At 47.8% G+C, this 12,993-nt stretch overlaps 1 protein-coding gene across 1 annotated transcript; it reads left to right on the top strand.

Moving 5' to 3' along the window:
- LOC122938879 (40S ribosomal protein S10) lies at positions 1 to 9,461 on the top strand. Its single transcript, XM_044294735.1, has 6 exons — positions 1 to 153; positions 3,213 to 3,362; positions 3,523 to 3,694; positions 7,521 to 7,598; positions 7,681 to 7,736; positions 9,370 to 9,461. Exons 2-6 carry the CDS (start codon positions 3,213 to 3,215, stop codon positions 9,412 to 9,414), a joined length of 501 nt encoding a protein of 166 aa, XP_044150670.1. The 5' UTR covers positions 1 to 153; the 3' UTR covers positions 9,415 to 9,461.
- The last annotated feature ends 3,532 nt before the right edge of the window (positions 9,462 to 12,993 follow it).

Genomic DNA, 12,993 nt, shown 5'->3' with positions numbered 1-12,993 from the left:
CCAATAAGCTGGAGAATTCACGGTCACGTGCTTACCAGCGTGTACAGGCACTAACGAGGACACCACAGCTGGGGTCCTCCCCGTTGAAAGAAGTAGGTGCGTTCTGCGCATGCTCCTTCCTTTCCTGTTCAGGCCTCCGAGAAAGCTGCAGAGGTGAGCGTCCACCGGCGCCTGTGAATCCGCCTGAGCCGCCGGCCATCCGGTGCCGCGCGGGGCTTGTGTATAGCTCGCTGTGTAGCGGAGCTCCTGAGGGAGCGGAGCCGCCGGATATCTCCGTGGGGTGGCTTATAATGAGGCGGTGGTAGTGTCGGTGTCCCGGGGAGGTCTGCGGCCTAGTAGGCGGGAGGTTCCAGTGCTGTGCCGGGGGTGCAGGACGTAACGCATTGCTGGGGTGTTAACCCTTTATGGACGTGTAGCTGGTTTGGCCTTAAAGGGGGTCCCCCTACTGTAGGGATACAGCGGGGCCCCAACATGTCTGAGTGTGGCTCCCACCCTGGGCATCATACTGGGCTGTAGACTGGGGCGACTGGTGGTGTCCGGGGTTACGGAACCAGTCGAGCTCGCCGTGCCACACGGTTTCCATGGCTTCCATTGATTGATGAATTTCTTTTTTTTTCGCCGTTTACTGCGTGAAGGAGACTGATTTTGGGTCACGGACGCGGAGAGGGTTACGGTTTTATCTCCGTTATTCAGAGACTTAATCTGCTGAAGTGACTTCAGTCTAAAAAAGTGACTTGTTATATTTTTATTTATTTTTCCTTAAAGGGGTTGTCCAGCCTTTGGGACTTCCTTTTTATAGGAGTTCTCAGACAAGCCCTGCGACCCCCGATCTCTGTGGCGCTAGTCCGGCTGCGGTGTGACATGCAGGTATATGGCGCATCATCGCTGCATGTACTTGCATGTAAATGAGCAGCCGCAGGAGGACTGGCAGGGAATGGGGTAAGAATTTTTCTTTAAATTTTAAGGGCTTGGCTGAGAAATGTATTTTGCACAGCCCCTGTAACTGGCAGTGTGTTCTGCCTCGTGAGAAAATCCAGCCAACAGTTCAAGAGGCACATCCGGCGGCCATTGTATAGCGCCCTGCCCTCATGGGGTGACAGAGGAGTCCTCTGCCCCTCTGTGTAGCAGTCATTTACCCAGGCAGAGGGTTTGGGGCAATTTCTACAGACACTCGCTGCTCCCTGTAAATTCGCCTGGCGTGTGAGCAAAACGTTCCCTTGTTTACGCAGCGCAGGAAGTTGTCGCTAGAGCTTCGCTCTGTAGGAACAGGAAAGATGAATGTGAATTGAGGCGAACGATCGTAGCTCCCATACTGGTGCAGAGGGGATCATTGCTGCCTGTAAACACAACTGAATGGATCCACAGCTAGGGCTGAGCGAACCGAACTTTACAGGTTCGGGCGGTGTAATAATTCCGTTATAACGGAATTCGTAGACGGAATGCAAAGCGGAAGTCTTTAAGAGGCGTCCTGATTTGGCCGAGCACAACGGATCCGTCTGGTTTCTGTCCTGCATAACGGATGCCAGAGTAAAGTTTGGGTTTGCTCATCCCTATACACAGCAGAAATCCAAGGGTTTGACCACTTAATTTTTTTTTATTTTTTTTTATTTAACGAGGCTTTGAAGCGGATCTGCCGGATTTTTAGCCAAAGCCAGAAGTGGATCCTCCAGGAAAGAGAAGCAGAAATCCCTCCTTTTTATGTTTCCAGTTTCTGCAACAAAAGTCAGAAAAATGCTGTGGTCGTACTGTTAGGGTTTCTTCCATGTGATGATGGCCTAAATGAGGGATCAGGAGGTTGTCAGATGTTTCTGCGATAAAATTCTGAAGAGCAGAAAGTGCTGCTTGTACCGGATTTATGGCGTCTCCTGGCTTCAGTTATCATTGGATTTTTATTCTAAGTGCTCATGCACACGACCATTGTTTTGCGGTCCGTTTTTCACGGACCCGTTTGTCCGTATCTGAGGGTTTTCTTCTGTTTTAAGTCCTCTTTCATTCTGTTATTCCCCGAAACATATCCGTATGGTTTCCGTATTTGATCAGTTTTTTTGCGGATCGGAAACATTAACTTATTAATCACCAAACACCTGAGCGATGTGGGCTAGGCATAGCATTTCTACAGTATGGATCCGCAAAATACGGATGTGTTTCGTGTGCGTTCTGTATCTTTTGCGGACCCATGACTTGATCGGGGCCTCGGACCGTGATTTGCGGACGATAATGGGACACGCACTACTTTTTTTTGCATACAAACGGAATGCACACGGAGTAACTAAAGTATTTTCTACAGCCCCATTGAAGTGAATGGTTCCGCATACGGTCCACAAAAAAAGGAACATAAGCGGAAAGAAAATAAGTTTGTGTGCATGAGCCCTAAAATTAATACCCATCAGTGTGGTCGCCTTGGTCAGATGCGATTATGCCTTATTTTTTTATTCAGATTGACCCCCTTCATTGCGCCGCTTATCCCACTGCTCTGCTTCTGGTGCCCAATATGCAAAAAAGCAGCGGAGGAGACCTCAGCTCTCCTCAGTGCACGTTGTCTGATCGCTGTGGATCGGGAGCAGACGTTCTGATCTCACGAGATTTACCGAATCTGGAGAACTGCCTATGGAAGCAAGTAATTCTGACTGACGACATTTTGACCTGAGGAGAGGAACCAAAGATCCGGCACTCTGATCCGAAGCTCTAATCTTGGGTTCCCCTTCTCTTCTGCCTGTTACGTCGTCTCAGATCGGCGTCGGTCAGGAATTCCTTCCTTCTGCAGGCTGTTCTCGTGAGACTTCGTAAATCTTGCGAGAACAGCATGTCTTCTCCCGGACTGTGAAGCGCTCCGCAGTGAATGGGCAGGGCCAGGAGCATGCGCTCGCTGAAGAGAGCTGAGCTCTCCCACTCCCTGTGCCTTTGCTCCCCATTTTCATATTGGGGGTGATGTGGCCAGCAGAGGGGCCAATCTAACAAAATAACCTGATGGCATTTGATGAAGGCGGACCACAGCAGAAGAGATTAGTTTTACAATAAAATATCCAGTGACCGGTCCTCTATAAGGGGTCGGAGCAGATCTTTAATGTCTGTCAGGCTTCTTTTACTCCTATAGTTTGGAGAATGTATGTGCTGGATCGTTGTCTAGGCCTGATTTCTTCTTATCCCTCCTGTATGAATTGTAGGATACCGTCTATCATACAGATAAGTAACTTCTTCCTGTTCCTCCTCAGATGCTGATGCCCAAGAAAGATCGCATTGCCATCTACGAGCTCCTTTTTAAGGAGGGAGTTATGGTGGCCAAGAAAGATGTACATATGCCAAAGCATCCGGAACTAGCTGACAAGAACGTGCCCAACCTCCACGTCATGAAGGCCATGCAGGTGTGTCGCAGTGCAAGCGTGCAATTAGATTGTGTTCTAGGACTAAAGGTTTCTGGGTAATGGTAGAGGCATTGTGTGTGTGTGGGTGGGCACCCTCCTATTACTCCTGTCTGTAGCCCCCCAGTTTCATGTCCTGAGATTCTGGTTTCTCTTCCCATAGTCTCTGAAGTCCCGTGGCTACGTCAAGGAGCAGTTTGCCTGGCGTCACTTCTACTGGTACCTGACAAACGAAGGCATCCAGTATCTGCGGGATTTCCTGCACCTGCCCCCAGAGATCGTCCCTGCTACTCTGAGGAGGAGTCGTCCAGAGACTGGCAGACCACGACCCAAAGGTGAGTGTCTCCTGTCATTCTGCTGCCAGGCTCTTTGGCAGTGCCAGTTATGAGCCAGTGGGATTTCCTTGGGCAAATGCTAAAGGAAAACCGGGCTGAAGGGGCTCTTGCATTTACAGAACACCAAAATGGATTCTTTTTGGGGGTCATAAAGCTGCTTATACACATTCAATAACTGTCGGCCCAGCATGCATGTGTTCTGAATTGGGAGTGAGCTGCTACAGATGCCTAGTGGTGGCTTATCTTCCCTGGAGAACAAATCTGGCATTGAGTCCGGGAGGCCCCCCTTTCAAGTTGTCTCTGTGGGTAACCTTAAAGTTGCAGTGTTAAAAGGGGTTTCAGTGATTTTTACAGTCTGCTATTCGAGGGTCTCGCACTGAGCTGATATTGATGGTGTATATAGAAATACCTGGCAGAAGGCTCCATACACTGGGTACCAGCGTCACTGCTGCCCGAAACAGAAGATCAGTGTCAAACCCCAACCATCTGATATTGAAAGGCAAAAAATCAATGGCCAGCTCGCCACTCCAGTGTGCCGTAACCCAGCGTCTTCCAGGACGCTCCATGTCAACAGTCCAACTGAGATCCAGCGCCATTTGTCATAAATTTGATATCTGTATTCTTATCCATTAAAAACAAACCTGGCTGACAAGTCTGTAGGAATCACAGTTGAATATGCATGTTGGAGGTCATTTATGAAAGACTGGTATATGATAGTCGGGGCGCTGCCGGAGCATGCACCTAATTTATGGCGAGGCACATTCTTTGTGCTTCTGCATTGAAAACTACTCCAGTCCCTGTCAGACCCCTGCAGATCTTATACCTCGGACTCTCATTGATCTAATGACCTCTCTAGGGATGAGCAAATCTACTTCGGATGAAACATCCGAAGTCAATTCGCGTAAAACTGTCAATACTGTACGGAGCGAGCGCTCCGTACAGTATTAGGATGTATTGGCTCCAATGAGCCGAAGTTATTACTTTGCGAAGTCTCGTGAGACTTCACATAACTTCAGAAATTGATTTAGGCCTCTTGCATTGATATAGGCATTTTTGCGTTCCATGGCAGCCAGGAGTCACGCTACTGAAATCCTGGCTGCGATGGCATGTTAGTGAGCAGCATTATATTCACGTGCGCCGTGGCCGCCGGTCGCTCCTTCTTCTGTCTGTGCGGCGGATGGCTAATGCTTACAGCATTAGCAATGCGCCGCACAGACCTATGAGAAGGAGCGACCGGCGGCCACGGCGCACGTGAATATAATGCTGCTCACTAACATGCCATCGCAGCCAGGATTTCAGTAGCGTGACTCCTGGCTGCCATGGTAACCGATCGGAGCCCCAGCATTACACTGCTGGGACTCCGATCGGAAATGCCCACTGCCACCAATGATGGGGGGAGGGGGGAGAAGGGGGACCCTGTGGCCACTGCCACCAATGACTAATACTGGGGAGGGAGGGGGGGTGGGTTTGCGTTACCAGAGGGGGCGGATCAGAGGCTGGCGCCATGGTCAGCTCCCTGCTGTTGTGTGCACAGGGAGAGTGTAAAGTCCTTTTTACCCTAATAGAGCTCTATTAGGGTTAATATGACCAGGGTTCTAGCCCTTAAGGAGGCTAATAGTTATTAAATAAAAAGTTTAAACACCCCAAATATAGAAAACAATATATCGCAATATATATCGCACATGCTTAAAATTATATCGCAATATAGATTTTAGGCCATATCGCCCACCCCTACTTGCCTACATATCTTCATTCTGTCCCTCACTATTGTGTGTTGCTCTGTGATTTATACAGGTGTCAGCTATGGTTCATTTTTAATGGAGAAGGATCAAAAGACTGAATTTTAACAAAAATGGTGCTGGATCTCTATTTGATCTGTTATCCAATAGAGATCCAGCACTAATTATCCTGAGAATCGGTTATCAATATCTGTAGCCCAGAGAACCCCCCCCCTTGCACACAGTCTCTCACCCAGATTTAATGTGAAGAGGTTCCTGTTGATAGAATTTAAAGGGAATGTGTCATCAGGAAATAACCTATTTAACTTACATTTTATGATTTAACACTTGGCCACTTCTTGGTCTGTACATATCGCCTTACTGCAGTTACCTGCTTATCTCTTATTCTAAGGGCGATATTACACAAACAGATCATCATTGCTACTAACGCTCGTTAGTGATCATCTGGCAGTGTAATACTGCCGCAGATTATCTGAACAAGCAAATGCTCATTTATTGGGTAATCAGGATCTTTTGACATGTAAAAAAAAAAATCCTCATTGTTTGCCGGCAGATTGCGCCGTGTAATAAAAGCTCTGCTGAAGGGGAACAATGCGACAGTATAGGGAGAAGATTGCGGCATGTGATAGCAGCAGCCTCTTGCTCTAGCAAGTAGGCAATTGCCGGGAGGGAGCGCGTCGCTCCCGACAATCGTCTGCTACCTCTGCCCGTGTAATAGGGCCTATATCCTGCCTGTGTACAGATGAGACAGGATCCTCCATTCACAATAGGTGATTGTTTCCTTGTACAATGTCCTCGGCACAGATCAGAGAAAATGCCCAGAAAACTCTCCCGTAGAAGTCAGAGGTCCCCTCCAGATCACTGTCTGTGGCCCATGGGGCTGCTGTAAAGCAATTTTCTTAATACTTTCTAAATGCTGTTAAGCGGCGCTCGGGCAAGATGGCCGCCCCCATAATCACGTTCAGGAAATAGATGAATCTAATCTGGAAATAAACAGGTTATAAAAATAAGATCTGTTGGGGCTTATTCACACAAACGTGTGGCCCATGCAGAGGTCTGCAATGCACGGGCTCCAGCCATGTGCCTGTTTGCAGATGCCGACCCATTCACTTCTAGGCGTCTGCAACCCGCAAGATTGTGTCCGCACCACCATAAAATGACCGTGGGCTTCCCATGCTTGCCACCGCTCCATATCTGGCGGATTGCGGACCCGGTCAAGTCAGTAGGCCATCATCCGTGACACGGCCGGTGCCTGTATATTGCGGACCCATGATTAAAACAGTAGATCAGTTTCTGGTGACACATTCCCTTTAAGAACAGCTCAGGTGACCTGGCCGACCACATAATCATGTTCAGGAAATAGAATAAATTTGCAATCCGAAAATAAGATTAGGGAAAAAAGGATGTCGCTATTTGGTTTTAACTGCAGATAACATTTTTGACACACTTCCTAAGGAAGCAGCAAGATTATTGTGAAAAACACTCCTTGTCCTGAGATCTCTATTGGCGGGACTATGATCTCAAGGACTCAATTAACTCCATCACAGAACCATGATACATCTGTGTGCTGAGTAGTGGGGGGATAGGCCATCATTTGTAGACTGTTGGGCAACCCCTTTAAAAGGGCCTCTGTCAGCGGATTTGTCCCTATGACACTGGCTGACCTGTTACATGTGCGCTTGGCGGCTGAAGGCATCTGTGTTGGCCCCATTTTCATGTGTCCCTATTGCTAAGAAAAGCTGTGTTTTTAATATATGCAAATGAATCTCGAGGAGCAATGGGGGCGTTGCCGTTACACCTAGAGGCTCTGCTCTCTAGAATTCCATGTGTGGTCCAAGAACACTGCTCTTGCTGGGCCCCTGTTGGTCTTTCCAGTATTTGCTGCCGCCGTGTGAACAGAGCATCAAATGTGTGCAGCTTTTATCAGCGGTTCTGGTATTTAATGCAATCTGGTTCTGCGACCCCCGGCCACATGTGCAGGGAGCAGCAACACCCCAGCAATAGTTCTGGCCACTATCGCTATGAAGTGAATTTACTCATGTTACCCAGAACCGGAGGGATGATGGTTTTTCTTTGCTTTCCTTTAGGTTTGGAGGGTGAGCGCCCTGCCCGCTTATCCCGAGGAGAGACAGACAGAGACACCTACAGACGCAGCGCTGCTCCACGTAAGCATCCATTGAAATGAAAGTGGTTAAAGTCACATGACTGCCCTTGCCCTGCTAATCCTGGTTTATTTTCCCTTGACAGCTGGTGCCGACAAGAAGGCCGAGGCTGGCGCTGGAGCCGCTACAGAATTTCAGTTTGTAAGTTTTTAACAATCTCCGGTGATGCATTTCCATCTCGGGCGGCATTTACATTGTGTGTTTGCTGTTTAACCATGTAAATTGGGAACGATCCTGTCTTGCATGCTTAATACGCCTAACAGAGGAGAAGTTATCTCCTTCATTGCCATACAGTGAATGGAGAGGTGCGGCTTTCCTCTCCGTTCCTACCAGGGGCCTTTATTTGTGATTGGGGTCCTAGCAGTTTTACCCCCCACTGAGCACATTCTGTGAATAGGTGCCCCACAAAAAAATGTATCATCTGGCTTGAAAGCTTATCCAGTCCGTCTATATTGATGGCCTATCCTAAGGGTTTGGTCTGCAGGGGTCTAACACCCTGCACCCCTACCAATCTGCTGTCCAGCTCTGTCCATTATCAGAGCTACTCGGATACTGATGGGGTGCAGGTTGTCAAACATCGCCAACCACGATAGGCCATCAACAACAAAGTGCTCAACGAACCCTGCAGCTTTCCTCAGTAGACAGAAGATGCTCCGGTACTCTGTGCTGCCTCCATGTTCCAGTCCCCGACTTGTTTGCTTCTGATGCAGCATGGCTCTGGTCACATTCATTCCTCTGTGGCCAATGACTGACTTCAGCGGTGACGTGCAGTTTGTGGTCACGTCACTGCTGAGGTGGAACCTTCTGTGCCAGAAGTAAATCAATATGGCGTGGAGGCCAGGAGCAGGTGACCATGAATCTTCTGTCTACTGAGGCAAGCTTCGGGCATTTGATAAAAAGTAATTATTCCCATTAAGGCTCTGTTCACATCTGCATTTACAGTAGTGCCGGGTCCCTCGTACAATAGATCGCACTAACGCGCACTACACTGTAAGGGCTCATGCACACAACCGCGTGCCCCCGCCGGGCCTGTATTACGGGCCGCAAACGGCGGGTTCCGCAAAATATGGGCCCTGGCCACTCAGGCACCGCATCACGGATGCAGACCCATTAACTTGAATGGGTCCACAATCCGTAAAGTCAGAACGGAGAGGTTTCTGTCCATGCCTTTGCACCGCAAAGAAGTAGTGCATGCACTACTTTTTTGTGCTGCAGACCATCTGATGCGGATCGCGGACCCCACTCATAGGAATGGATTCGCATGCAGCGGCCCCACGGTCAGTGCCCGTGCATTGTGGACTGCAATTTAAGGCTGCAGCACGGGCCTGCCCGGCACGTGGTCATGTGCATGAGCCCTTAGGCTGGGTTCACACCTGAGCGTTTTACAGCGCGTTCCTACGCGCTGTAAAACGCTCAACAAGGAGAAACCAATGATTCCCTATGGGAATGGTTCACACTTGGGCGTTTTACAGCGCGTACGATCGCGCTGTAAAACGCCCGACGCTCCAAAAAGTACATGAGCGACTTTTGGGGCGTTTGTGGCCATAGGACACTGTAGTGAATCACACAAACGCGCGTCAAACGCGCGTTTACTATTACAAAAACGCGCATAAAAATGCGCGTCAAAAACGCGCGTGAAACGCGCGTTTGCGCGACGCTCAAGTGTGAACCCAGCCTTAGTGATGCGAGCCTAAGCCCTGCTTCCAATAATGAGCCTTCTTTTCTTGCACTTGCCTTTCGATCGTCACTAAGTCATTGCTTTCGTATTTTGCAGAGAGGAGGCTTCGGACGTGGTCGCGGACAGCAACCTCCACAATGATGCGGCTCTCGTTCTTTTGTCAATAAAACATATTTGTGACATAATGACCTTTTCTGCCTTATTGTCTTTCTCATGTACCATATCTTAGTTGCAGCGTTAAGTATTGGACTAGTAATACATGCGGCCCCTTGAATGGTATGTGATAGATGGTGGTTTAGATAACAGCTGGTAAAAAGGGCTTAAAGTTGTTTGTTTGTTTTTGACTTGCTTACATTGACTTACTTTGGGGATCTTGCTCCACATCCCAGGATGGAAAGCAAGCTACAACATGTTGCGGTTTGCTCTCCAGTATGGGAACGCAACTGAACGGAATGCATTTTAGAAGGATTCCGTTCTGTTCAATTTTGTCCTTATTGACAATGAATAGGGACAAAACTGAAGCGTTTTATTTTTTCCTGTATTGAGCACCTATGATGGATCTTAATACCGGAAAACTAAAAGTGCATTTTGCAGGTGTGTGATAAACTGATTGTGGTACCTAGACCCGAACCCGGCCTTCACTGAAGTTTGGTGTTGTGTAGATGTTTTCCCTTATAACATGGTTGTAAGGGAAAATAATAGCGTTCTGAATACAGAAAAATAAAAAATTAACTCTCCTCATCCACTTCTTCATGCAGTCGGCATCGTCTTCTTTAAGGACCTGCAAAAGAACCTTTGACGTAATTGTGCTCATCACGTGGTGAGCGCGGTGACGTCAGCGCAAGTGCTGCTGAATGACTATAGAAGGATCTTCATTCAGCAAGACCTGCGCTGACGTCACCGCGCTCACCACGTGTTGAGTGTAATTATGGCAGGTCCTTAAAAGACTATGCCTGCTGTGTGAACAACAGGATGAGGAGTTACATTTTTTTTTTTTAACCCCTCAAGCAACATTTTACCGTAGTAAGCATTCTGTATTAAGAATGCTATTTTTCTTTAACATGTTATAAGGAAAATAATACAGTAAATTAACTTATCAATTTACTAATCTAGCAACCATATACGTGAAAATCGCAGCATGTTCTCTATAATTTTTTTTTTTTTTTTTTTAACAAGTGATGTGTGAAAATTACCGCTCATCTGCACAGCCCTACTGAAGTGAATTGGTCCAGATTCAGTGCTGGTGCAATGTGTTCACCTCGTGCATTGCACCCCTGCAGAATTCTCGCCCGTGTGAAAGGGGCCTTACTGTAAGTCTTCAGATGTGAACAGCAAGTGGATAGGCAGTTGAGAAAACGACTGAAATTTGTCACTGGAAATGCAAGCGCTTGTACAGTTGGGTGTTCAGGCTGGGCCACTCGCATGTCCGAAGATAGCCACATAGCGCTACAATAATCGCATGGTGACCTGCAGTTCATGCACTTTACTCTAAATCATGTTCTTGTAATCTTCTACATAGAATGGCTTGGCGTGCTCATACACGGTGGGGCTGAAATTTGCGCGTGTTTGGTACCCGGACTTCACGGAAGTTTGGGTCTGGGATCGGTGTTCTGTAGATTGCTATTTTCCCTTATAGCATGGTTATAAGGGGAAATAATAGCATTCTGAATGTATAGTAGAATAGCACTGGAGGGGTTAAAAAAATAATAATTTAACTCTCCTTAGTCCACTTGATTGCGCAGCCGGCATCTCCTTCTGTCTCCTTTGCTGAACAGGACCTGTGGTGACATCACTCCGGTCATCACATGATCCATCACCATGGTAAAAGAACATGTGATGACCAGAGTGATGTCACCCCAGGTCCTGTTCAGCAAAGAAGACGGAAGAGATGCCGGCAGCGCGATCAAGTGGACTAAGGTGAGTTAAATTATTTTTAACCCCTTCAGCGCTATTTTACTATGCATTCTATATTCAGAATGCTATTATTTTCCCTTATAATTTTTTTATAAGGGAAAATAATAAAGACCGGGTCTCCATCCCGATCATCTCCTAGCAACCGTGCGTGAAAATCGCACCACATCCGCACTTGCTTGCGATTTTCATGCAACCCCATTCACTTCTATGGGGCCTGCGTTGTGTGAAAAACGCACAAAGAGGAGCGTGCTGCGATTTTCACGCAACGCACAAGTGATGCGTGAAAATCACTGCTCATGTGAACAGCCCCATAGAAATGAATGGGTCCGTATTCGGTGCGGGTGCAATGCGTTCACCTCACGCATCGCATCCACGTGGAATACTCGCCCGTGTGAAAGGGGCCTTGGGGGGTTTTCTGGCATTTTAAATCTTGGCTTTCAAAGGTCATCAATAGATTGGAGTCCACTCTTTGGCTGTATGAGCACGGACCCATTCAAGTTGTTTTTTATTTTATTTTTTTTGGTTGGTTCCGCATACAGGGCACAATTCAATTCAATGCGGCAGCAAAATAAAACAAAATTACTCTATGTCCACAAGTACTTTACGCAAAAAATAGAATATGTTCTATTCTCGTCTGTTTTGTGGACAAGCATTGTTACAATGGCTCTGCAAAAAATCGGATGTAACACTGATCATTATTATTTTGTGGATCTGTTTTGCAGACTGCAAAATACATATGGTCTTGTACATGAGCACTGAGATTCTGCATATTAGGATTAACCCTTTCCCTTACGCCCATGACAGCACCCTTGAGAGACCGCCTCCATCCAGGATAGGAAGCAGGAACTTTTGTGGAGAGCTCTTAAGGAGGGTCACTGCCCCTATACCACCAGTTCCTGTTTCCTGTCCTATGAATAGGATGGTATTTTGTGGAGAGCAAATTTTAGGCTGCAGGAGCCCCTGAAGACACTTTTTTTTTAATAGGGGTTATCTGGTGCGGCGTAAGTCTCCACTAGGAGCCGCCTGCAAAGTCTGGGGTTCTCCTTCTGGGTCCTGGATTCAATATGGTGCCGCTATTCCTGGGCAGTCCTAGCAGTACCGGGAGCTGATGCTGTCACACCGGATCTTCCTGGTGGTGTTCAGGAAGTCTGGGTCCTTTCTCTGCCTGGCAACTTACAGAGGCAGGGGGCGGGAGGAGAGTTTTGGTCTGGAAGTTGCGCTGGCGCAATTTCCGGTATTTGGAACGCATGCGGTGAGCTTTCCAGAAGTGGGGGAGGGATTTCTCCTACTCAGGCTGCATGGGAGCATCGGCAGGGACCCGACTTGGTGTATATATTACCCTTCAGCACGCGGGCAGAAGGAGCCCAGCCAGCCTACAAGCATCAGTGGATCCCATATGGAAGACGCTCTAACGCTGTCGGAGTAGTCCGCACGCAGATGTCCAGGAAGTTCACGATGCAAGACCAGTACTCCTGGTGGGGTAAGGAGGTCAATCCCCAACTTTTATATTTCCTCTGTCCGGTTTCTAATGGGGGCCTGTTCTCTTATTTTTAATTGTAGAGTGTCAGAGGGCCTTAGCAAAGCTTCCCCAAAGACCAGAGGCAAAGAGTGCTGTATGCAAGAAAAAGATCGCCCCCTTCCTGGTCCAAGTTATGTCAGCATTGTGTCGATAAGGTGGTAGAAGAGGAATCCCCATCTCTGCTTCAGAGCATTAAGGATATTGTCCAATCTGAAGTTGCTGATTCTATGAAAATGTTTAAGAAGTGCCTCCCTTCCTCAGGCAAACAGGGTCACTCTGCCATGGTA

The sequence above is a fragment of the Bufo gargarizans genome, chromosome 5 (genome assembly GCF_014858855.1).
Source record: "Bufo gargarizans isolate SCDJY-AF-19 chromosome 5, ASM1485885v1, whole genome shotgun sequence".
NCBI lineage: Eukaryota > Metazoa > Chordata > Amphibia > Anura > Bufonidae > Bufo > Bufo gargarizans.
Note: the sequence above shows the minus strand (reverse complement) of the source record. Positions and strands in the feature narration are given on the sequence as shown.

What these genes read in the sequence shown, in the direction of transcription:
- LOC122938879 (XM_044294735.1), top strand. Translation starts at nt 3,213, where the DNA reads ATGCTGATGCCCAAGAAAGATCGCATTGCCATCTACGAGCTCCTTTTT. An exon ending in CAGACGCAGCGCTGCTCCAC is followed by an intron (nt 7,599 to 7,680) that starts GTAAGCATCCAT and finishes TTCCCTTGACAG; the next exon opens with CTGGTGCCGACAAGAAGGCC. An exon ending in CCGCTACAGAATTTCAGTTT is followed by an intron (nt 7,737 to 9,369) that starts GTAAGTTTTTAA and finishes CGTATTTTGCAG; the next exon opens with AGAGGAGGCTTCGGACGTGG.